This window comes from Drosophila pseudoobscura, chromosome 4 (genome assembly GCF_009870125.1).
Source record: "Drosophila pseudoobscura strain MV-25-SWS-2005 chromosome 4, UCI_Dpse_MV25, whole genome shotgun sequence".
NCBI classification, from domain to species: domain Eukaryota; kingdom Metazoa; phylum Arthropoda; class Insecta; order Diptera; family Drosophilidae; genus Drosophila; species Drosophila pseudoobscura.
Window position 1 is genome coordinate 13,253,503 of NC_046681.1, and position 22,508 is coordinate 13,276,010.

At 46.0% G+C, this 22,508-nt stretch overlaps 7 protein-coding genes and 1 long non-coding RNA gene across 11 annotated transcripts; 5 read left to right on the top strand and 3 right to left on the bottom strand.

Moving 5' to 3' along the window:
- Positions 1-1,500: 1,500 nt before the first annotated feature.
- On the top strand, positions 1,501-2,367 carry LOC6903400 (BTB/POZ domain-containing protein 9-like). Its single transcript, XM_002132243.3, has 2 exons — positions 1,501-1,612; positions 1,667-2,367. Exon 2 carries the CDS (start codon positions 1,685-1,687, stop codon positions 2,117-2,119), a length of 435 nt encoding a protein of 144 aa, XP_002132279.3. The 5' UTR covers positions 1,501-1,612; positions 1,667-1,684; the 3' UTR covers positions 2,120-2,367.
- Positions 2,368-2,669: 302 nt separating this feature from the next.
- Positions 2,670-3,196, top strand: LOC117184023 (uncharacterized). Its single transcript, XM_033379973.1, has 2 exons — positions 2,670-2,813; positions 2,875-3,196. The coding sequence occupies exon 2, from the start codon at positions 2,888-2,890 to the stop codon at positions 3,023-3,025; it is 138 nt and encodes a 45-aa protein (XP_033235864.1). The 5' UTR covers positions 2,670-2,813; positions 2,875-2,887; the 3' UTR covers positions 3,026-3,196.
- A 3,752-nt stretch (positions 3,197-6,948) lies between these two features.
- Positions 6,949-9,684, top strand: can (cannonball). Of its 2 annotated transcripts, none has more exons than XM_015179849.2 (3): positions 6,949-7,072; positions 7,137-7,420; positions 7,483-9,684. In XM_015179849.2, exons 1-3 carry the CDS (start codon positions 7,046-7,048, stop codon positions 9,581-9,583), a joined length of 2,412 nt encoding a protein of 803 aa, XP_015035335.2. In that variant the 5' UTR covers positions 6,949-7,045; the 3' UTR covers positions 9,584-9,684. The 2 variants fall into 2 exon arrangements, with proteins under 2 accessions (XP_015035335.2, XP_002132278.3); XM_002132242.3 differs by having other exon boundaries at positions 6,984-7,072; positions 7,140-7,420.
- On the bottom strand, positions 9,585-10,314 carry LOC117184055 (uncharacterized). The gene is made up of 2 exons (XR_004469234.1): positions 10,223-10,314; positions 9,585-10,131 (listed from the first exon to the last, which is right to left on the bottom strand). It is a non-coding gene; the product is annotated as an uncharacterized lncRNA (long non-coding RNA).
- On the top strand, positions 10,304-15,532 carry LOC6903398 (mediator of RNA polymerase II transcription subunit 12-like). Of its 3 annotated transcripts, none has more exons than XM_033380121.1 (5): positions 10,304-10,445; positions 10,524-10,576; positions 10,668-10,727; positions 10,797-14,255; positions 14,307-15,532. In XM_033380121.1, the coding sequence occupies exons 2-5, from the start codon at positions 10,564-10,566 to the stop codon at positions 15,440-15,442; spliced, it is 4,668 nt and encodes a 1,555-aa protein (XP_033236012.1). In that variant the 5' UTR covers positions 10,304-10,445; positions 10,524-10,563; the 3' UTR covers positions 15,443-15,532. The 3 variants fall into 3 exon arrangements, with proteins under 3 accessions (XP_033236012.1, XP_033236011.1, XP_033236013.1); XM_033380122.1 differs by having other exon boundaries at positions 10,350-10,445; positions 10,640-10,727; XM_033380120.1 differs by having other exon boundaries at positions 10,305-10,576; positions 10,640-10,727.
- An 872-nt stretch (positions 15,533-16,404) lies between these two features.
- On the top strand, positions 16,405-17,414 carry LOC6903397 (proteasome subunit alpha type-7-1-like). The gene is made up of 2 exons (XM_002132240.3): positions 16,405-16,629; positions 16,693-17,414. The coding sequence occupies exons 1-2, from the start codon at positions 16,528-16,530 to the stop codon at positions 17,338-17,340; spliced, it is 750 nt and encodes a 249-aa protein (XP_002132276.1). The 5' UTR covers positions 16,405-16,527; the 3' UTR covers positions 17,341-17,414.
- Positions 17,415-17,479: 65 nt separating this feature from the next.
- On the bottom strand, positions 17,480-19,168 carry LOC6903396 (uncharacterized). The gene is made up of 3 exons (XM_015179846.2): positions 18,200-19,168; positions 17,983-18,138; positions 17,480-17,923 (listed from the first exon to the last, which is right to left on the bottom strand). The coding sequence occupies exons 1-3, from the start codon at positions 19,142-19,144 to the stop codon at positions 17,807-17,809; spliced, it is 1,218 nt and encodes a 405-aa protein (XP_015035332.2). The 5' UTR covers positions 19,145-19,168; the 3' UTR covers positions 17,480-17,806.
- Positions 19,169-21,070: 1,902 nt separating this feature from the next.
- Positions 21,071-22,302, bottom strand: LOC26533926 (uncharacterized). The gene is made up of 2 exons (XM_033380187.1): positions 21,333-22,302; positions 21,071-21,271 (listed from the first exon to the last, which is right to left on the bottom strand). Exons 1-2 carry the CDS (start codon positions 22,275-22,277, stop codon positions 21,086-21,088), a joined length of 1,131 nt encoding a protein of 376 aa, XP_033236078.1. The 5' UTR covers positions 22,278-22,302; the 3' UTR covers positions 21,071-21,085.
- Positions 22,303-22,508: the final 206 nt, after the last annotated feature.

Consider the following 22,508-nt stretch of genomic DNA (forward strand, 5'->3'; position numbering starts at 1 on the left):
CCAGTGCACCTTCCACATACTGGCGTTGCACACTCCGCCCGGCCTGGCAGCCAGAAAGAGAGCGCGATAATCGCATAAAAGTTTACATTTATGATGCTCCAGCAGCAGCGGGGCAGGGTGGCCCCAGGGCAGGGATAGGTGCAGCACCCCCTCGGCAACCCGGAGGAGACTCAGTCACAAACACCTCGGCCGTAAAACATTCGGCTGACGGCAGCATACAAAGACTGACACAGACCCCACGAGCGGACGAACGGACGAAAGGACGGACGGACAGCTGTTTGAGAGGGCCAACTATGAGTGCGGATGCAGCAGGGGTTGCTTGGTTGGTTGGTTGGTTGCCTGTGTATGAAAGCTCTATGGCTCTCTAGGTCTAGTGGTAAATGTGTGCGATGTGCAGCAGGCCCCAAACCCACCAGCCGCTGCCGCTGCTGCTGCTGCTGCAGAGGACGACGGACTCGCAACGAGAACAAAAAGGCGCGAAAATCCATTCGCACATAAAATGCGCCACAGTGTGCATTATTTTAATGTCACTGATAAATCATTTTTATGTCGGTGCTAAATCAAAAGATGGACGAGCAAATGCCGTATTTCAAGCGAGAGTCCTGGCCGCAGAGGGGTACTGTACGGTACGGTACGGCTACCGGCTACAGACTACGGGTGTCACACATGCACCCCGGGCAAAGGTGTGCTCTGCTCCGGGGTCTGGGCCTGGTCCTGGGCCTGTGTTATGGGTCTGCACTGCCGCCTGCATTCGTCCATTAAAATGCGCTCCGGTGTGTCCAAAACACAAGCAGCAGCAGCCACGTCTACGGGCGGGGGGGGGGGGGGGGGCGGTTGCAAGGCCCGTTTATTTATTATTAACACAAAAAAGACCCCGAGGACGAATTGCAGTTTTGCTTTGGAGCTTTGGAGCCTGAGCCCCAGTCCGACCTCCCGGCGGAATGCGCAACTGCTCTCTGAGTGGCCGCTGCCGCTGCCTGCTGCCTGCTGCCTGCTGCCTCATAATTCGTTGTCCTTCCAGGTTCACCACTCTCCTGTGTGCTCTACTGCTGCAGGAATTCATCTGTTTGCGGTCCAAACACGTGCCGTTGGCCAGAAATAATGTGCACTGGAATCTGCTTGGACTAATGGGTGCAGAACATGATATTTGGCTTAGGCCTCGGCCCAAAGGGAAACTCGAATGATCTCCAGAAACTTGTTCTTCCTGCGAGGAACGCACAAAGATGCAGATTTCTCTCAACAAGACACGATAGACTAGAATTTTGAACTAAAACAGTCTCTCAAATGAACGAGCCTTTACAACACATAAATAGGGATAAGGGTTTTGCAGTAGAGAAAGTTCTATCGATCTGTGTAAAATTTTAAATCCCATAAAATAAAAGCAGTAAATAGTAAATGCAAAAAGCAACAATTGCTGAGGAATTTATTACAGAGTAGCAGGTGATTAAAACATTATAAATATTTATTCAAATCCATGCACATACTATCGCAGTTTATTCAATGTATCGATAAGATCAATCAATATATTTTGCCACCGCCAACTTACCATCAAAGAGACAAACGTGAAATTGTGCTTAAAAAAACAAAAAAATTACTAAAGAACAGGAGAAAAGTAAGTTCAAAAAAAATAAATTAAATAACAACTACATTACCGGTCCGATCGCAGGGAAATTCAGTAACGAATATGAAAGACTGGGCCACCTACATAGCCCCTTACATTAGGAGACGCCGCACCGCCGAGCAAGATCTGGTGTACAACTTTGGCGAGCAATTGTTGAATGAAATAGAGAGCCTCTGCATGAACAATCTCTTCTCGGACGTGTCGTTCCTCGTGGAGGGGCAGCGCCTGCCAGCGCACCGCTTGATTCTAGCGACTCGCAGTCAGTACTTCCGGGAACTGCTCTTCGGTGGCATGTGCAATTCAAGGGAACAACTGATTCGGCTGGAGGTGCCGCTGGAGGCATTCAAACTAATACTGGGCTACCTTTACGCGGGCACTGTGCCCTTATCCTTGGATACGGATGCTATCGTGCAAGTGCGCGATTTGGCCAAAATGTATGGCTTGCTGGAACTCTGGACGGTCATAACCAGATACCTAAACGGCCGTAGTGTTTCTTAGATGACCCTGTTCAGAGAAAGGCCGTCAGGCAAGGAACTGGAGCGGGCGTGCATAAAAGACAATGTTCATAAGTTCTTCTCAACAATTCCAAACAATCCAGCATACCCGATTTGCGCATAGCAAATTATATATGTAATTTCTGGCAAATATAAATTTACATATTCATTCTGATAATCAGCTGATTCATACCAAACATTTCAGTGTGACCAAGCAAATGCAAGAATAATCGGAATAGAATAATCAAAACCAAACCACTTTCGATGATGTAATTTTCTTTATTGGGCGTCTATTTGGGTGCTACAAAATCAAAGGATGTGCAGAAAACGATCTCTCTAAGCTGACTTGAGTTGCAGGAACAGAGTGCACACATCCTCGCCAGTTTATACAAATTAGTACTTCAGTATATTTCTGTTCAAAGTGGGTCCGCATTAATAATTAATATTCATTAATTTTAAAGCTCCGCACCATTCATTCTGTATTTAACTTGGTGGTGCATCAGATGGAGAGTAAAAATAGTACACTCCATATCCCACCTTCTTATCCAAAAACATCGTTTTTCAATTGTATCCCTGGTATAAGGCAACCCTGTCTTATCTGTCAAAGCAAAGACTATACAATACAATAGACTTTGACTCTACAGAGAACTTCGGAACTAAAAGTACAACTAAAATTCTATTGAAATAAAATTTCAAACGTAAGTAAAAAAAAGTAATATACGATAGTGATTGGTGGTCTAACATTTAAATATTCTGCAGTTCTACAATCAAAATGATTCGCGCCTTGCAGCCCGATATGCGTGCGGTCGAAGAGCTGGCCAAAAAAGAGGTTCAAGCAAATATTTTCGTATTTGTTTTGACCTGTGCCCTGATACGCTTTGTGCCAAAAATAATACGCAAGTTCTTTTAGAGGTCTTTTAAAGATCATACACTGGAGGGCGCTGCTGAGAGTAGACGATTTGAAATTCGAAATCCACACTGACACAAAATGTTCACTACCAGAGATTCAATTCAGACATAATGCATTTGTTAATTATCTAAACACCCGTTAACAATAAACATAAGGGGTACCAAGCAGATACCAAGCAGATTAGATTCCCTTAAGGTAAACCTTTTCAAATTCAGTGCAGACTCGTACGAAGAACATCGATTAGGAAGCCCGATTCGATCATTGAGTGGAAAAGCCACTTTATTTACCATAACAAAATCTTATAAATTTATTTATACAATTGTGAGTGGGAAAATCTCTGCCGGACAAGCGATTAACTTCCACTTGACTGTGATTTGAATGAACATCAGTCACAGGAGGCAATGGGCCACAACCGCAACGAGAACAAGGACCCTCCTGTGTTTGCCCTGGGGCTTCGACACCTTTTGCACGAGAGGGCGGGGCGCGTGACAAGGGGAATATAAATCAAATAAACAAACCTCATTAACATATTATCAGCCTCAAATTGTGACACCGCCCGTCATCTTAAGTTCAAGTGAGAAATCTGTCACGAGGCATTAAATCGTTTGCTGAGGCAGCCCCCAAAAGCCGCAAGTATCCTGTGCTCCTGTGCTCCTGTGTCTCCTGGAGCTGGATGGATGGATATTCCCGGAATCCCGGCACACATAATTATGCGTGTAAACAAGCGTGATGATAGTGCGCTGACGTGTGACGATGATGCTGACTGCTGACGACGCGTTTCCCTGGCCCCGGCCCCGGCCCCGGAAAAGGGTTAAGCCGTGACTTCTTACCTATTCCGGAGTCCGTGCAACCCTCTGGTTACCAACCCCCCGATGGAAGCACACTGATGGAATACTCAACTACTGGCAAAACAAATTGCTTAAAATCCTCTCACCCCTGGAGTGGAGTAGAGCTAGTTTCCAGGCACTTTTCTGGCCGGGCTGGGCTGCTGATTTATTCGCGTTGTGTTGGCAACAATTAGAAAAGTTACCGCAGGATGTGCACACAACACAACACAGCACAGCACCCAAGGACTCAAGGAGAGAGATGTCTTTGCCGTCTGGTGGCGGCGGCTGCTTCGCCTGACAGGTCTCCAGGTCTCCAGGTCTCACCGTTCACGTTCTCGTACTCCTTCGTTCTGGGCCGCTGGCGCTGTGTGTTTTAATTTGACGAAAGACTGATGACACCTCATTAATATTCATTGCCGTGCTACTGCCAGGCGCGCACTCTGGGATTCTCTACTGGATTCCTCCATATATCCTGTTTATGCCAGAGTTTATTCATTGTCCCTGGCCCCCGATCCCCCTTTGTGTGTGTTTGCCTCAAGATGGATGCCTTGCCGTTGCTTTGTTGGATTGCCGGGCTGTCCTGATTCTAATGAGGCGTTAAATGTTTCCTTTTTTCCCTGACAAAGAGTTGTGGGGGACATATTGTATGGGAACCTCAGCGTTGAAGTGGTGTTCGGTTTGAGATTTCCTGGAAGTAAGTTAATAGAGGATACTTGACTAAAGTGAGTCCCAAATTAGCTTCGATTTGGATCTCAGTGGTACCTTCGAAGCCAGCCCCCAGGTCACTTCTAGAGCGACCTTTTTCTAAGCAAAACCTTTATTCAAATCTTAGTTAATCTCTTGGAGTGGACTGGAGTGTCAACCAACTTAACGATCGCTGGTAGCGATACACCCTCTTCGTACATATTATATACTTATTTAACATATTTAAATTGTAACCATCGCTATCCACTCTTGTTTAGCAGTTTATCGTCCAGCCACCCACACGACCATAAGTATTTCAAATTAATGGCAACACTTCAAAATAATTATGAAGCACATGCCACACGAAAGCCAACACCATACCGTGGGGGGTGGGGAGGGGCAGGGAATGGGGTGCTTACCTTCACCTTCTGGCACTTTTAAGATGCTGCCGCGTGACATATTTATGAAGTTCAATTATCATAAAATGCAAATGAAATCGTCATGGCCCGGAAAACGTCAAGCTGCCTGCCGCCGGCCTCCTGCCCTCCAATAAAACAAAACAAAAACCCTAACGCCCAGACCTTGGAGACATGGCCAAAATTAAGCAATTTACTTGCGATATCCGGCCCCGGCCCCCCCCCCCACCTTTGACCTGCCACCAAGGTGGGGGCGTACTGGGCGCACTGGGCGCAATGTCAGGTGTCAGGACAGGACATCTTCTTTGGGTTTGCTGAATTTTATCTGTCGACTGGCGCTATTAAAAGAAATTACGCTCAAAACTAAATTGCGGGGCCAGCAGCACGACCAGAAAACAGGAGCAGGATCTGGGGTATCTGGGGTGTACCGCCAGCATTGAAATGAGAAACGATTATGTTTTCGGGCCGGGCCGTGGGACGGGGGACGGGGGACGGGGGCCAGGGGGCCCTTGTGGCATCCGTGTGGCATAAAGAAATGCCAAAGAACAAGAGGAAAACTTTTTAACTTGTTTGCCATGTTGCTATTTACAAGTCCTGTGGGACATACCCTCCCCCCCACCCCCCCTCCACCTACCAGCACTACCTCATCGCCCAGGACCCAGGACCCATCCCCATGCCCCATTCCATCTGTCGTGGCGGCGGCAGCGGCGCTTCAGGTAACTCCATTGCCGCATTGCGCTGATGTTTGCGTTTTTCCGCGATGTTTTTCTTTGTTTGTGGCGGTTTTTCTGGGCATTCCTCGGCATTTGTCTGGAGCCCTCGTCTCCGTCTCCGTCTTCGTCTCAGTCTTCGTCTTTGTCTCTCACTTGTCGCCTTTTTGTGGGTTTCGGTTCTCTCAAGTTGCCGTAATATGTTTCCGTTAGTTTTGGCTCGTCTTCGTTTGGTTTTTGGGGCTGCTTTGAGGCAGGGAATGTGGGGTGGCTGGGGTGGCTTGAGGTGGCTTCGGTGGACCCCAAACCGTTATGGTAATTTAGTGGCGCAATTTTGCGGAAATTGATGCTGTTGCTCCAAGCGTTGTTCCACCCCAGGACCCACTCTGACCATTGCCAGGATTGGCATTTTGGTGTGGGGTTGTCTAATTTTCATCTGGAAACATGCATTTTAATAAGCATTTAAATGTGTGTACACAACCGGTATGCTATGCGCCATTGTCATTTGATTTTACAATGTTAAGTCTTCCCATTTGAGATGAGATAATGGTGTGGGAAAGTGCTACAGAAATGCTGTTGAAATATACGAAATATTCTCTTAAATGGCATTTGTAAGTGAGTGAAGTTCTAGTGCAGTTCTTATAAAGTATTCACTATTTATTATATTTTAATTTAAATATTTATTTAAATAAAATATGATTATAATAATCATACTTATAGTACAAGAAATCTATGCCTCTGCAGGTTCTACGATATCACATATTTCTATCATTATGCAAAAGCATTTTTACTCGACGAACCAAACCGAATTTTTCTGATAGATTTGGGGTTTAATATTTATTTTTTTTTTATTAAAAAAAGGGTATATTTTTGGTGGTAGTACTTCATTGAGCTTTACAGGTATTTGTGCATATTTATACATAATTACGATTTGGTAAAACTAATTATCCAATGGGACTTTTTGAGCTGTTATATTAAAAAAGAAAAAAAACAATATGTTTTGCATAGAACACCTTGTTTATATACGTAGAGATGTCCAATCCGCCCGATTCCGATAAATGATTAGCAAAGTCATTAAATAGTTCAAAAACTCAGAGAATAATTTAAAGGATAATTTTTTTATCTCAGCTCTTCATTTTGAAAGCTTCTGCTTTCAGCTCTGCTTTCCGGTCCTCTTTCAGCCTGAATGCGCCTCTGCATCATTTAAAACATTTTTCAAATATCATTAGACTGATTATAATTATCCTGCACAAAGTTCAACGATTCAATACGTCCTGGAATACCCCTAGTGAGACTATAATTGCTGCCATATGCATAAGGTCACACTGGTGGGAGTGACTCTGGCATTTTCCGTTGTTAAAGCGAAATGAAAAGTTTCAAAATATGAGCAAGGAAACAAAGAAGCGTCATGTAAGTATAAGATGATAATAGAAGATCCCATAAATGGATCAGATTAAAGCTAATGTCAGTACAGAAGTCCACGGCGAAAAAAAAGGTCCGAGAAGCGCCGGAGGTGGATTTCGAGATAGAGTGCAACAATATGGAGACCGATCAGAATATTGGAAAATTTAATGCCGAAGTGGGCGCGAGAGAATCGGACTTCTCGAGCGATGAGGACAGCACTTCACTGGAATCCAGCTCCGATGGCAACTCCGAAATGCAAGAAGAACCTCAAGAATGGAGTGACCTGACATTTCCCAACTTGAGAAACTCTTCGCCAAAACGTGACAAAGCATCCCGTGAAGGACAGTCGAAGGGGTAATGTTTTCAGATCATATTTACGAGATGCATATGTATTATACGATTCCAATTTCATGTAGCATTGCAGATTTAATCGGGGAATCGTCGTCCATAGACGTGGACGAGCATAGTGGCCCGATGCCGTCAATGCCTCTGTTCGAGGACGCAAATAAGGACACATTTCAGTTTAAATATCCCACCTACCAGGATATCTTTATCACCTCTACCCAATCAAACTCCAGCGAAGCTGCCAAGGAACCCAGCACGGATTATGACGAGGATTTGAATTGCTTTTCTGACGACACACACAGCTGGGAATCCGACTTCAGTGATGTGGAGGACAAGGAGGAAAGTCTTTATCCTATTTGCAGAAAAGGAAAGGAAAGTTGGTTGCACCTGCCGGTGCACACAGTCGAGGTGCCTTTTGGGTATACCAGCTCGAAGAATGGTGGCATACGATCGACCCCAAGTGGGAGGGAGACGGTTGGCAGGCAGGCAACCGAGTTCTACGATGACAGTGCCACCGAACACTGCCAGGAACCCGCCGGGAAGCCCGTTTTCAAGGTCATCAAGCAGAACGAGGTGTTCGAGCAGTACGAGCAGGCCTTCCACGCCGTGCTGTCCATGGTTGAGGCGGTGTGCGATCGCTTCAGATACGATATATCGCAGCTGCTGTATCCTCTGCTGGTCCTGGCCTATTTGCAAATGGTGGCCAGCGACAACGTGGACGGGGCCGCGACCCTCGTGAAGAACTGCGGGAAGTACTTGGATGACTCCTACAGGCCGCGGCTGGCAACGCTGAAGAAAATTCTTAGGCCAGCGGAGGTGCCATCCAGGGCGCGAGTGCTGCTCAACGGTCATTACAAGGTGGACATCCTGATGACCCGGGACGCCTATACGCAGTGCCTGATCCACTTGGCGCGCATTCCGTTTTGGCAACAGGACAAAATCATGGGCCACATCCGCCTCCGGATATACGACGACGAGGAGCTGCCCAAGCAACGTTACCTCCTGGGACATCCTAAGCTGGAGACCATGCTGTGGACTCTTCCCGAGACGCACGGAGAACCCTCCAAGCACTCTCGACGCCGGCACAACGCCAATATGCAACAATTGTACACGCCCCCTCCGTGTCTTGATGATGAGATTAAGCGCCGGACGGAAGACGAGCAGCGCAAGGAGCTTAGTCGGGAACACCTGCCCTCGGTCTACCTATACACGGCCATGACTGGGCAGGAGAAAGTTCTGTGTGCGACCTTCTCCGAGGAGTTCAACATGGTGGCACTGGGCACGTCCGTCTCCGTGGTGCACGTCTTCTCGGTGGATTCCTCGAAGCCTCTGGTGGATATGACGCTCGAAAAGGGAGAGTCGGACAGGCGGGTAAAGCGCACCTTGTACGGCCACCAGGGGGCTGTCTACGGCTGCTCCTTTTCCCCCGACGACCGCTACATTGTCAGCTGCTCGAGGGACACCAACGTGCGGCTGTGGTGCCTCCGCTCCTGGAGCTGTATGGTTATCTATACGGGGCACCTGGCCCCAGTCTACTGCGTAGTGTATGCCCCCCTGGGCTTCTACTTTGCCACCGCCTCGGAGGATGGCACGGCTCGAATCTGGGCCCAGAGTAAGAAGCAAGCAGCTCGCCTCTTATCCGGCCACTTGGCCAGCGTGGAAGTGTGTCTGTTCCACCCGAACAGGTACTACCTGGCCTCCGGGTCGTCGGACTGCACTGTCCGCGTCTGGCACGTGGTGAAGGGCCGCCAGGTGCGTGTGCTCAGCGGCCACAAGGCGAGAGTCACGTCTCTGGCCTTCTCCACGTGCGGGAGCTACTTGGCCTCAGGAGGCGACGATCACCTGGTAATTGTCTGGGACCTGCCCGCCGAGCGAATGATCCGTTACCTGAGTCACCACACGGCCACAATCTACTCCTGCGCATTCGACATGGACAATAATATCCTAGTTGTGGCCGGCGGGGATGCTCGCCTGTCCGTCTGGGACTTTGACCGCCTCGTCCAGCAGTCTGGATCCCGTAAATCCTCGTCTTCCAAATTGGCATCAAAGGAGCTGCTACTAAAATCGTACGACAGTTACGAGGGACCCATCTACAAGGTCTCCTTTAGCAGCGGCAACCTCATATTAGCCGTCCGCGTGGAACCCCCAAGAACTCCTAAGAAAACAACATAAAAACGTGGACAAAATCCTCCCGTATATTGCAGAGAACAAATATCTCAGTGTTTTGTTAGATTTTATAAAAGATATAAAGCAACCAAAAACTGATGACTAAAGAAACGAGGATACATTCATACGATTCCCAGCGTAAGAGCACTCCTTAGTACGACTTTTCTGTTTAGAGATTTGATTTGGAATGCCAATTTGAATCGGCAGTAAACAGCGATGATGCTGACGAATCTCAAAACTTCATGCCTGCGTTTAATCGTTGAAAACTATGACCGGCGAGTGACAGAATAACGAGTGGCGAGAGAGCAGCCGCTTTCGGTATAAGATTCTGAAATAAATGTGCAACAGTCCCGCCATATAGAACACGCGATCTTGATATCTGATGAACCTTTACGGGGCGGTCAGCGTTGGCAAATTGGTCTAAGATTGAGCCGCAAAATGTGCTGATAGCTGTCGATGCATTGGTAACTTATTCCGCGATCCCAAATCCCCGGTTTCGGGGTCAGAATATAATTTTTTTTGCAAAATTGTTATGGAAATAGTTCGTTTCTGAACTAAACGAAAACAGTTTAATTTATAAATGTTTTCCAGCACTATATTAATTGTGATTCTGTGACTTATAAAAATATATTTGTACGTACTCACTTTATAGCAGTCTGGTCATATCTTTCAATTATAGCGGTCTGGCAACTCTGCACAGAGCTTCGTGAACGAAATTTCCTGGAAGCGACCACACACTGTCTGGAATTTAATTGCAAAAAAAGAATTTTTTTATAAGTTTTTGTTGAGTTTTTGTGAAATATAAAGTGTGCACAGTTTAAGAAACAAATATTTCAAAGAAATCTGTGAAATCTTTTGGTACATTCGTGTATGTGTTATCGGGAAGACGTTCCCATCATTTTTTCAGAACAAATGATTTTCTTGTTTGTTGTTTTTTTTTTTTCAGTCCACCGCCACCAAAAAGAAAAGACTGTCAACTCAGACGGATGTACAAAAAAGGTTAACTAACTATTTATTAACTTATTAACTTTAGATTTTTGAGATAAATATTCTTGTTTTAAGATTTTGTTTAAAACCTCGACAACTTTAGAGATCATATATTTGATGGGGAATTGGCGTTCCAGTTGCAAGATGGAGAAAGACCAGCCAGGTACATATATTGTTTCTCATACAGATGAGTATGAAATCAGTCGTTATTTTGCGAGGGATATTTCCACAGGAATGACGAAATCGCGTGCGAATTTGGACAGGCAGCTCGCTCTCCTCGCTTCCGATCGAAACAAAGCGGAAAGCAGACACAAAATGAAGCAGCTCGATGGGGCATCGTCGGACGATATCAATCGGGGGCACGAAGTTTCAGAGGATGATCTTGATCTCAATGACATTGAACAGGCCGATCAGGAATCATTGGGGGCTCTCAATCAGCAGCCTAAAGATGCACCAGAAGGACTACAAATTGGAGGCATTGAGCAGGCCGATCTGCCATCATTCGAGGCTCTTAATCAGGGGCCCGAAGATGCACCAGAAGAACCACAAATTGGATGCATTGAGCAGGTCGATTTGCCATCATTGGAGGCTCCCAATCAGGAGCCTGAAGATGCACCAGAAGGACCACAAATGGGACACATTGAACAGGCCAATCAGGCACCACTGGAGGCTCTCAATCAGGGGCCCGAAGATGCACCAGAAGAACCACAAGTTGGAGGCATTGAACAGGCCAATCAGGCATCATTGGAGGCTCTCAATCAGGGGCCCGAAGATGCACCAGAAGAACCACAAATTGGATGCATTGAGCAGGTCGATTTGCCATCATTGGAGGCTTCCAATCAGGAGCCTGAAGATGCACCAGAAGGACCACAAATGGGACACATTGAACTGGCCAATCAGGCAACTATGGGGGCTCTCAATCAGGAGCTTAAAGATGCACCAGATGAACCAGAAAGCGGAGACGTTGAACAGGCCAATCAGGCATCATTGGGAGCTCTCAATCAGGGGCCTGAAGATGTACCAGATGAACCACAAATTGGAGACATTGAACAGGCATCATTGGGGGGTCTCAATCAGGGACCCGAAGATGCACCAGAAGGACCACAAATTGGATGCATTGAGCAGGTCGATTTGCCATCATTGGAGGTTCCCAATCAGGAGCCTGAAGATGCACCAGAAGGACCACAAATGGGACACATTGAACTGGCCAATCAGGCACCACTGGAGGCTCTCAATCAGGGGCCCGAAGATGCACCAGAAGAACCACAAATTGGATGCATTGAGCAGGTTGATCAGCCATCATGGGGGGCTCTCAATCAGGGGCCCGAAGACGCACCAGATGAACCAGAAAGCGGAGACATTGAGCAGGCCAATCAGGCACCACTGGAGGCTCTCAATCAGGGGCCCGAAGATGCACCAGAAGAACCACAAGTTGGATGCATTGAGCAGTTTGATCATCCATCATTGGGGGCTCTCAATGAGGGGCCCGAAGATGCACCAGAAGGACTACAAATTGGAGGCATTGAGCAGGCCGATCAGCCATCATTGGAGGCTCTCAATCAGGGGCCCGAAGATGCACCACAGGAACGACAAGTTGGAGGCATTGAGCAGGCCGATCTGCCATCATTGGATGCTCCCAATCAGGAGCCTGAAGATGCACCAGAAGGACCACAAATGGGACACATTGAACTGGCCAATCAGGCAAATATGGGGGCTCTCAATCAGGAGCTTAAAGATGCACCAGATGAACCAGAAAGCGGAGACGTTGAACAGGCCAATCAGGCATCATTGGAAGCTCTCAATCAGGGGCCTGAAGATGTACCAGATGAACCACAAATTGGAGACATTGAACAGGCATCATTGGGGGGTCTCAATCAGGGACCCGAAGATGCACCAGAAGGACCACAAATTGGATGCATTGAGCAGGTCGATTTGCCATCATTGGAGGTTCCCAATCAGGAGCCTGAAGATGCACCAGAAGGACCACAAATGGGACACATTGAACTGGCCAATCAGGCACCACTGGAGGCTCTCAATCAGGGGCCCGAAGATGCACCAGAAGAACCACAAATTGGATGCATTGAGCAGGTTGATCAGCCATCATGGGGGGCTCTCAATCAGGGGCCCGAAGATGCACCAGATGAACCAGAAAGCGGAGACATTGAACAGGCCAATCAGGCATCATTGGGGGCTCTCAATCAGGGGCCCGAAGATGCACCAGAAGAACGACATGTTGGAGGCATTGAGCAGTTTGATCAGCCATCATTGGGGGCTCTCAATCAGGGGCCCGAAGACGCACCAGAAGAACGACATGTTGGAGGCATTGAGCAGTTTGATCAGTCATCATTGGGGGCTCTCAATCAGGGGCCCGAAGATGCACCAGAAGAATCACAAGTTGGATGCATTGAGCAGGTCGATTTGCCATCATTGGAGGCTCTCAATGAAGGGTCCGAAGATGCACCAGAAGGACTACAAATTGGAGGCATTGAGCAGGCCGATCTGCCATCATTCGAGGCTCTTAATCAGGGGCCCGAAGATGCACCAGATGAACCAGAAAGCGGAGACATTGAACAGGCCAATCAGGCATCATTGGGGGCTCTCAATCAGGGGCCCGAAGATGCACCAGAAGAACGACATGTTGGATGCATTGAGCAGTTTGATCAGCCATCATTGGGGGCTTCCAATCGGGAGCCTGAAGATGCACCAGAAGGACCACAAATGGGACACATTGAACAGGCCAATCAGGCACCACTGGAGGCTCTCAATCAGGGGCCCGAAGATGCACCAGAAGAACCACAAGTTGGATGCATTGAGCAGGTCGATTTGCCATCATTGGAGGCTCCCAATCAGGAGCCTGAAGATGCACCAGAAGGACCACAAATGGGACACATTGAACAGGCCAATCAGGCACCACTGGGGGCTCTCAATCAGGGGCCCGAAGATGCACCAGAAGGACCACAAATTGGAGGCATTGAGCAGGCCGATCTGCCATCATTCGAGGCTCCCAATCAAGGGCAGCAAAATGCACCAAAAGAACCAGAAAGCGGCGACACTCAGCAGCCAAATCAGAAACCGCCAGGGGATTCCAGTGGCCAGTGGCCCAAAGATATACAGGGAAGGCGTGAATCCTCTGATGGGTCGGGTTCTAAGGATGCAAACCAGTGGCTCTATAGACAGGCCGAAACCGAATTGTGCGACATTAAGCAGTACGGTGGGGAACAGGAGCAGGAGAATGCTTCCTCAGCTATAGGAATAAATGTGAAAGACAAAGCTATTAGCGATGAGAATGCGGGGGATGTGCCTCTGTTCGAAGATCACAAGAAGATGCCGGACGCTGCATCCACAACAACATCGGAGGATCTCCAGGATTTCATAGAAGTGATGAATGATGGGCCCGTGGATTTGCCATTAGAGGATCTCAATCAATATCAATCCATTGAAAAAAAACTATCAGACGCAGAAGAAGGAGAAGTTTGTAACGATTCGGATGTGAAAATACCAACCCAGGGTGTCCAGAAACCACAAGAATACAGTGATTGCGAAGAAGGAGAAGTTCTTACCGATGACAATGACGATGATGCTTCATTCTACAATTCCGGCAAAAAGGACATCCGTCATTCGACGCCGTTTCCCAAGGAAAACAACTATCGGATGTTTGAGAAGAAGCAGCTGCCAATGCCGAAGCTCAATGGTGCGTACTCCTCCTCCTGAATCATTCATTGCTAATGTTTTATTTATTCAGGTGCGAGCAATTACTTGATGGGACTACAAAAAATGCCTCATGCCTTCATCCCTGGAATGCAGCAGCCGGATGCAGATCCATTCTACTCACAGGCCAAGTCACATATGAGGATTGGTCCCCTGCTGCCGACACCATTGTTCATCAAGTCATTGCCATTCGACTTGACAGAGGCTCCCAATCGGAATGAGACGTATACGCGCAAGACCACGGAATTTGTTGGGGCACCGATCTCGTGGCACAGCGAAGGAGGCGACCCCACGAAGGAGGCCGAGGGTTCGTCGTCCCTCACGAATTCTGGAAAGAAATCCATCTCTAGAAGCTCATCGCCACGCACTCGAAAGAGAACCCGCTCGCCGCCAATCACATTGAAGAGATCCCGCTCCAGATGCTTGTCCCCCAGCGTGTCTCCCCCTAGATATGGCTACAGCAAGCGCCGTCGTTGTCGCAATCGTAGAACATCTCGTCGCTCGCGTACCGGTTCCCCCAGTACCAGTTTCAGTCGCAGCTCATCCCGTTCACCGAAGAGAAGTCCGCGTCGACGACCGAGACAACACTCATCTTTTAGTCCTCGCAAATCGCCCCATCGGGCTGTATCTCGGTATCGAGGGAATTCCATACGGCGTCGGTCCCGCAGTCCTCCCATACGTTGTCGCTCCCGCAGCCCTCCCATACGTCGTCGCTCCCGCAGCCCTCCCATTAGCCGTCGCTCCCGTAGTCCTTACGTGCGCCGTCGCTCGCCCAGTCCTTTGGCACGCCGTCGCTCCCGCAGTCCTCCCACACGCCGTCGTTCGCGACATGCTTCTAAACAATCCCGAGGCTTGGTCCGTCCACTGCCCATGGCACGGCGAAAGCGAAAGATCAGCACCTCATCGAGCAACTCATACAATGCCTCAGAGGATTCAGCATCTTCGAGCGATTCGAGCTTCAAGCGTGCTTTACGGCGTGCGAAGACACCTAAAAAAGGGCCGAAAACCCCACCAGATTCCCCGCCACCCGAAGACCCATCAAAGTCTCGAAAGAAGTTCTTACAAAACGAGCTTTTGCGTTTGAATGAAAAAATTGAGGCAGTGAAAAAGTTGCGACAAATGAAGTTGATGAAACTAACATCTAATTTAGATCCCAGATTCAAAAGCTAAAACCCAACGAATAACCAAAGATTTTTGTAGCTTAGGAACTAGAATTGTATCAAAGAATAAATCCATAACGATGCCTGGGATGCAAGCCGTGTAAACACCCATGTATGACCTGCCCAGGTGGCAGAAGAAACATTCCCATAAACCACACAAGGACTGCAGACACCGAGCAACGGCAGGAAGGCAGGCGGGGGGGCCAGAGGTGGCACAACTCAAAACAGGAACAACCATAACCGAGAGCGCATCTGTAGCTCCTCTCGGTCTCTCTGTGTGTGTGGGTGTATACTCTGCTAATATCCTTGTTAATATTATTAAACATTATTTATGGATTTGTTTAATTTGTATTTAGTAACGCTTCGTGACTCCCAACTCTCTCGCTGCAAAGCAAAACTTAAGATCTGCGGTCGTCTGGGTTGCCTTTCGCCGGGCTGCCGGCTGGCCGGGTTGCACTGCCGCTGCCAGCTGAGCCAAATGTCCGCCGCATCCTTGCTTGTTTGCCATAGTCCTCGTCGTCCTCGTCGTCGCCCTGGTGGAACAATTACATGGTTTTGCCTAATGAATTTATCTGCTCATCAGCATCTCCACAGAGTTGCATGCATGGCCCCGGCACTGCCACCCACCGTATTGGTGGAAGGAGGATAGTGTGTGTCTGTATGTCTGGGTTGTTTGTGTGCTGCCTCTGCCTGGCATCATTGTAAATATTATGTAGATTTCCTTATGCGAGTTATGTTCATTTGCCGGCGTTTTGCATGCTGTTATCCACAGTGCCTAGGCGGAGTTTCATATAAGGAAAACCACTGCCACCGCCCACGCGTAAGTGTTTGTAAATCAGTGATGGCTAGGAGTTCGATTTGGATGGGATATAAGCTAACTATCTGGAAAATAAATACACATACATATACATATCAGCTGGCAATTACACGTATAACAAAGTGTTGTGCAACACGGGCGGAATGAAGAAACCAGTGTTGGGTAGCAGAGAAACATAACCAAAATAGCATCATCATTGACAAACGCACAGAAATATTTCAGTGCAAGCTAATCAAGTTTATAATAATCCTCAAGTGCTTGCTTTATAATACCTAAAGATGTCTTCACGTTACGATCGCGCCGTTACCATTTTCTCCCCTGACGGACATTTGATGCAGGTGGAATATGCCCAAGAGGCCGTCCGCAAGGGCTCCACGGCGGTAAAACCCACGCTGTTGTTGTATTTTGCATGAATTTACCCAAGAAACAATTCTTTTCCTTAGGTTGGTGTTCGCGGCGGCTCCTGTGTGGTGCTGGCCGTGGAGAAAAAGTCTGTGCCCAAGCTGCAGGTGGATCGCACAGTGCGCAAGATTTGCCTGCTCGACCAGCACATTATCATGGCCTTTTCGGGGCTCACTGCCGATGCGCGCGTTCTCATCAATCGCGCCCAAGTGGAGTGCCAGACCCATCGTCTTAATGTCGAGGATCAAGTCACTGTGGAGTACATCACGCGTTACATTGCTCAGATCAAGCAGAAGTACACGCAGAGCAATGGTCGCCGTCCCTTTGGTATTTCTTGTCTGATTGGCGGCTTCGATGGCGATGGCACGGCACATTTATTCCAAACGGAGCCTTCTGGTATTTTCTACGAATACAAGGCAAATGCAACGGGTCGCTCGGCCGCGACTGTGAAGGAATTCTTCGAGAAGAATTATCGCGACGAAGATGTGATCACCGAGCAAAGTGCCGTCAAACTGGCTGTTCGCGCTTTGCTCGAGGTGGCGCAGACGAGCCACAACAACTTGGAGGTGGCCATCATGGAGTACAACAAGCCGCTGAAAATGCTGGACCGAAATGCCATCCTGGATTATGTGAAAATCATCGAGAAGGATAAGGAAGATGCGCTCGCAATGAAAAAGCAGAAAAAATAATACACAACCAACTTTTTCCAAATTCATAGCCTCTGCAAAAAAATTCCACTATCATTAAACGAATACAAAACTTATTTTCGTAGGGATTTCTTTAAGACACTCGAATAGAATATAGCTATCTCAGTTTCGGTTCACTGAATATCAAAAGGAAAACTAATTTAATTAATTGAAAAAATATATTTTCAAACTATTATTTAAATTTCGCTAGTTTTGTCGTTATTTCTCTTAAGTTTGGTCATCTCTAACGAAAGCCACAAACATTTTACTTTGATTGGGGGAGCGGAGCCCATTTTATTAGCATCTTAATCGTGATTTGTTGCTCCGGACTGTTTGGCCCAGGCAAACGGATAAATTTATAGATTAAGCTTTGCATATGAAGATAATTAATATGAAGTTGTTGCCCAAACAAAGATAGAGAATGTAGATGGAGTAGATATCTAATTATGCCTTGAGCCTGATATTTTTCCTATACTACTAGTTCATCATCTGCCGAATCTAATTGTTCTTGCAACTGTTGAATTTCATCGCTCAAATAATGATACATTACAATCATGGCAATAATAAGACCTTGAAAGAATAGCAGCTGTAAAGAACATTTGTTTAGAAATTTTAGCAAGCGTTTTACAAATTATATGACTTTACCAAAACGAAATGAACAGAGCGCCAAAGGGAGAGAAATTTGTGGTGGAAAGTGTTGAGTAGAGTGCCCTTAATATCCTTGGCCAGAGAGCGAATACTTTTCGACAAAGCATTTCTTTGAGAGAGAAAAGAATCAAGGCTTGCCAGAAAGCCAAGACGCTGTGAAAGAGTATAAATGAAGCTAAGATTTCCAGAAAACATTTTCAACTGCACTTCTCACCTCTTTTTCCATAAAGAACTGCACCAAAAGAAGACACACATAATCCGAAGCAATGCAGGCATAAATGGAGGCATTCGCCGCATAGAAGATTCTCCGTTTGCGATCCTCAAAGAGCACATGCCAGTAATTTCGATAGTAAACGTAAGAATAGATCCCAACTAGAAGACAATTGCCATTCATGGTGACCAGAAACAACAGAGAGTGCTGCAAGGCCTTGAAAAAGCGACCAAATCGGGTTCCAAGGAGCACCAATTGCTTATGCAAACTCTCGAGGCTATCCAGACTGGAATTACTGACAGACACCGTGAAAGATGTGGAAGAAATTTCTACTTCATCTTTCTTTAAGCTGTCTCCAAGTGCTTCCTCCACATTCGTTTGGATCTCCTTCAACTTTCCACGCGTTAGCCAGGCCAAAATGTTGTACAATCTCAGGGATCCGGCAAGACAAAGATGTGGTATAAAGATAGCCGTTCCAATCATGGCGTCTTGAAGGGGAGGCAGCTCGAAATTCATTTCGTAGGCAATGTAGAAGCCAAAGCAGAGGAGTATCCCAAAAGTAGAGGTCAAGAGAGCATAGGCCATGGCTTCTTCTTTCCGGAATCCACTTTCCTTTCCAGCCAAGGACTCCATCAGTGGGTTGATTACTCCCACAGCTCTTAAGGACGAGTACACCGCATAAACGAACACGTTGACACCCATGAAAAGTTGCAATCTTGTCAGTCCAAAAAGAAATGACGATACATTCTTCAGAATCGTCAGCATCGATGAAGATGCATCAAGGTGCTGGGCAAAGCAGGCCGCATATACGCACCCCAGCGCTAAGATATAGACAACCCCGGTCAGGGACAATCGGAAACGCTGGGTCTTGGAGTCCAGCCAATGTATCTGATAGCCCGACAGCAGGAGCACAATATTCGTGGCCCTCAGCACGCGTGAGTGATTCATTTCGAGTTGAAAATAGAACTGAATCTGAAAGTTAAACAGAGCTAAGCTGCCGATGGATTTGGGTGGCTTTATCTGTCCATGTGACGAATTGTGTAAGCAAAGCGTGAAGTTTCACACTGAAACAAATATTTGTGAGAGATTCTTGAAAAGATTCTTCGTGTTCGGGCCAGCCGCCGATGAATCATCGTAACTTCAAAACATTGTGATTGCTGTTTGTTAGCATAATTAGTTTATAGATTGAACTGCTCTCACTCTGCATCGTCTTTTGCTTTGATCTGCCGTGCTCGCCCAAATTTAGTTCTAAGATAATCTCTCACCGCATCATCACTGCATATCGATCTCGCGTACTAATATTTATCTGGAAGGGCATAGGAACAGGCAATCGGCCTCAGCTAAGCCGCCGGTATAAATAATTGTTATTATAAATATTATGGTTAAACCTTACTTGCTTTATTCGAGCTTTGAAATAGAATCTCAATCATATAGACATATGAAAACCATAATAATTGAACAATAATTTCGTTGCTGTGTACTTTAACTACCAACAAATACATTTGGTGCACAATAAAAAACAGTTTTAAGTGCAAGTTCAGTGGGAGTGCGGCGGAGTGTGAGATTCCGTTAACTTAAGCGTCGAATCTCTCATTCTCTGAAAAGCTGCAGCCGCGGCTCTTGACTTTTCGTGTCTTTCATTCTCGCTCTCGCTTCTGTAAATCGTCGCTTAAGCGGTACGATATTCCATTTTCCGTTGACAACAATCCGAATACAGGCGCGGGCGGAAATATTGCGAGGGTTGATAACACTGCAACACCATTTTAAGACTGTGAACCAAACCTACTTTTTGGATAGATTTGGGACTATAAAATGGTTTAAAAATTTGTAATTCTTTTTTTAAAGTTTAGCTTAATTTAGCACAATTTAAAATCTGGTATTTTTTCAGAGGTAGTGCTTTTTTCACAAATTTTTTGTATTATTCCCGAAAAAGTAACGTTGAAAACTCGGAAAAAGTCGAAATAAATGTATTCCTTGGGCTTTTGTAATTTGTTGGTATTGGTAAATTAATTAAAGCCCAGTTTAAGGTATTTTCCCGAGTTTTCAGTTACAATTGCAAAAAAAAAATACCGCAAAAAATGCTCATTGTTGAATTTGAAAGCTTGAAAGCTTCCAGACGATACGCTACAAAGTGTTCAGGTAGGACTTAAAGCTGAATTGCAAAGCTCAATACAACCAGGCGTAAGATACTTAAGTTATGTTAAAAAAAGAAGCACCACCTCTGAAAAAAGAAGCAAAATAAAATACCAGATTTGAAATATTTAAAAAAAAATATACACTAAACCTTGAAAAAATAAATATTAAATAATTTTAAAGCCCCAAACATATTGGTAATTTCGGATATGGATCGAGATGTTCCAATATCTGGAAATACTCAGTAAACGTTTTAATAACAAACGACTTGATTTTCAGGCACACATCAAGAAGATTATTGGTCCCCTTGGGACTGGGATCCTTCACGATGATCAAGATACTGCTGCAGAATTTTAATTGTAAGAAAATAAAATATATTTTCGAACTATTATTTAACTTTTGCTTAGTTCTCTTAAGTTTGGCCATCTCTAACTAATGCAGCAAAAATTCGACATTTTATTAGCAGCGTAATCGTGATTTGTTGCTCCGGACCCAAGTTGTTGACCCAGGTGAACGGATAAATTTATAGATTAAGCTTAGTCTAGAGTAGATATCGAATTATGTAGCACAAATCACTGCCCTCACTTGATATTTTTCCAATATTATTTATTCATCATCTGCCGAATCTAATTGTTCTTTCAATTGTAAAATTTCATCACTCAAATAATGATACATTACAATCAGGGCAATAATAACGCATTGAAACAATAGCATCTGTAAAAACAAATGTTTACAAATATTAGAAAAATCTTTTTTTTAAAGTTTCATATGGGACTTTACCAAAACGAAATGAATAACATCAAAGCGCCAAAGGGATAGAAATTTGTGGTGAAAACTTTTGAGTAGAGTGCCCTTAATATCCTTGGCCAGACAGCGAATGCTTTTCGACAAAGCATTTCTTTGAGAGAGAAAAGAATCCAGGCTTGTCAGAAAGCCAAGACGCTGTGAAAGAGTATAAATGAAGCTAAGATTTCCAGAGAACATTTTCAAGTACACTTCTCACCTCTTTTTCCATAAAGAACTGAACCAAAAGAAGACACACATAATCCGAAGCAATGCAGGCATAAATGGAGGCATTCGCCGCATAGAAGATTCTCCGTTTGCGATCCTCAAAGAGCACATGCCAGTAATTTCGATAGTAAACGTAAGAATAGATCCCAAATAGAAGACAATTCCCATTTATGGTGACCAGAAACAACAGAGAGTGCTGCATGGCCTTGAAAAAGCGACCAAATCGGGTTCCAAGGAGCACCAATTCTTTCCGGAGACTCTCGAGGCTATCCAGACTGGAATTACTGACAGTCACCGTGAAAGATGTGGAAGCAATTTCCTCGTCATCTTTCTTACGGTTGGCATCAAGTGCTTGCTCCACATTCGTGTGGATCTCCTTCAACTGTCCACACGTTAGCCAGGCCAAAATGCTGTACAATCTCAGGCATCCGGCAAGACAAAGATGTGGCATAAAGAGAGCCGTTCCAATCATGGTATCTTGAAGTGGAGGCAGCTCGAAATTCATTTCGCAGGCAATATAGAATCCAAAGCAGAGGAGTATCCCAAAAGAAGAGATCAACAGAGCATACGCCATGGCCTCTTCTTTCCGGAATCCACTTTCCTTTCCAGCCAAAGACGCCATCAGTGGGTTGATTACTCCCACAGCTCTTACGGATGAGTACACCGCATAACTAAACACTTTGACACCCAGCAAAAGCTGCAATCTTGTCAATCCAAAAAGAAATGACGATACATTCTTCAGAATCGTCAGCATCGATGAAGATGCATCAAGGTGCTGGGCAAAGCAGGCCGCATATATGCACCCCAGCGCTAAGATATAGACAACCCCGGGCAGGGACAATCGGAAACGGTGGGTCTTGGAGTCCAGCCAATACATCTGATAGCCCGACAGCAGGAGCACAATATTCGTCGCCCTCAGCACGCGTGAGTGATTCATTTCGAGTTGAAAATAGAACTGAATCTGAAAGTTAAACAGAGCTAAGCTACCGATCGATTTGGGTGGCTTTATCTGTCCATCGGAATGTGACGAATTGTGTTCGCATAGCGTGAATTTTCACACTGAAACAAATATTTGTTGGAGATTCTTGTAAATAAACTTTTGCATAGACCGCCTTTAAAGTCCGTAGCATGATAGTGATCTAGTAGCATGATCTAGATAATGATGGAA

Excerpts from the sequence above, each read along its gene's own strand:
- LOC6903400 (XM_002132243.3), top strand. The coding sequence starts at position 1,685 with ATGAAAGACTGGGCCACCTACATAGCCCCTTACATTAGGAGACGCCGC.
- LOC117184023 (XM_033379973.1), top strand. The coding sequence starts at position 2,888 with ATGATTCGCGCCTTGCAGCCCGATATGCGTGCGGTCGAAGAGCTGGCC.
- can (XM_015179849.2), top strand. The coding sequence starts at position 7,046 with ATGAGCAAGGAAACAAAGAAGCGTCAT. Across the intron at positions 7,073-7,136 it reads AGGAAACAAAGAAGCGTCAT|AAGTCCACGGCGAAAAAAAA; the intron begins GTAAGTATAAGA and ends ATGTCAGTACAG. Across the intron at positions 7,421-7,482 it reads CGTGAAGGACAGTCGAAGGG|CATTGCAGATTTAATCGGGG; the intron begins GTAATGTTTTCA and ends AATTTCATGTAG.
- LOC6903398 (XM_033380120.1), top strand. The coding sequence starts at position 10,448 with ATGTGTTATCGGGAAGACGTTCCCATCATTTTTTCAGAACAAATGATT. Across the intron at positions 10,577-10,639 it reads CAGACGGATGTACAAAAAAG|ATTTTGTTTAAAACCTCGAC; the intron begins GTTAACTAACTA and ends TCTTGTTTTAAG. Across the intron at positions 10,728-10,796 it reads GATGGAGAAAGACCAGCCAG|GAATGACGAAATCGCGTGCG; the intron begins GTACATATATTG and ends ATATTTCCACAG.
- LOC6903397 (XM_002132240.3), top strand. The coding sequence starts at position 16,528 with ATGTCTTCACGTTACGATCGCGCCGTTACCATTTTCTCCCCTGACGGA. Across the intron at positions 16,630-16,692 it reads TCCGCAAGGGCTCCACGGCG|GTTGGTGTTCGCGGCGGCTC; the intron begins GTAAAACCCACG and ends TCTTTTCCTTAG.
- LOC6903396 (XM_015179846.2), bottom strand. The coding sequence starts at position 19,144 with ATGAATCACTCACGCGTGCTGAGGGCCACGAATATTGTGCTCCTGCTG. Across the intron at positions 18,139-18,199 it reads AGTTCTTTATGGAAAAAGAG|CGTCTTGGCTTTCTGGCAAG; the intron begins GTGAGAAGTGCA and ends ACTCTTTCACAG. Across the intron at positions 17,924-17,982 it reads GCTCTGTTCATTTCGTTTTG|CTGCTATTCTTTCAAGGTCT; the intron begins GTAAAGTCATAT and ends TGTTCTTTACAG.
- LOC26533926 (XM_033380187.1), bottom strand. The coding sequence starts at position 22,277 with ATGAATCACTCACGCGTGCTGAGGGCGACGAATATTGTGCTCCTGCTG. Across the intron at positions 21,272-21,332 it reads AGTTCTTTATGGAAAAAGAG|CGTCTTGGCTTTCTGACAAG; the intron begins GTGAGAAGTGTA and ends ACTCTTTCACAG.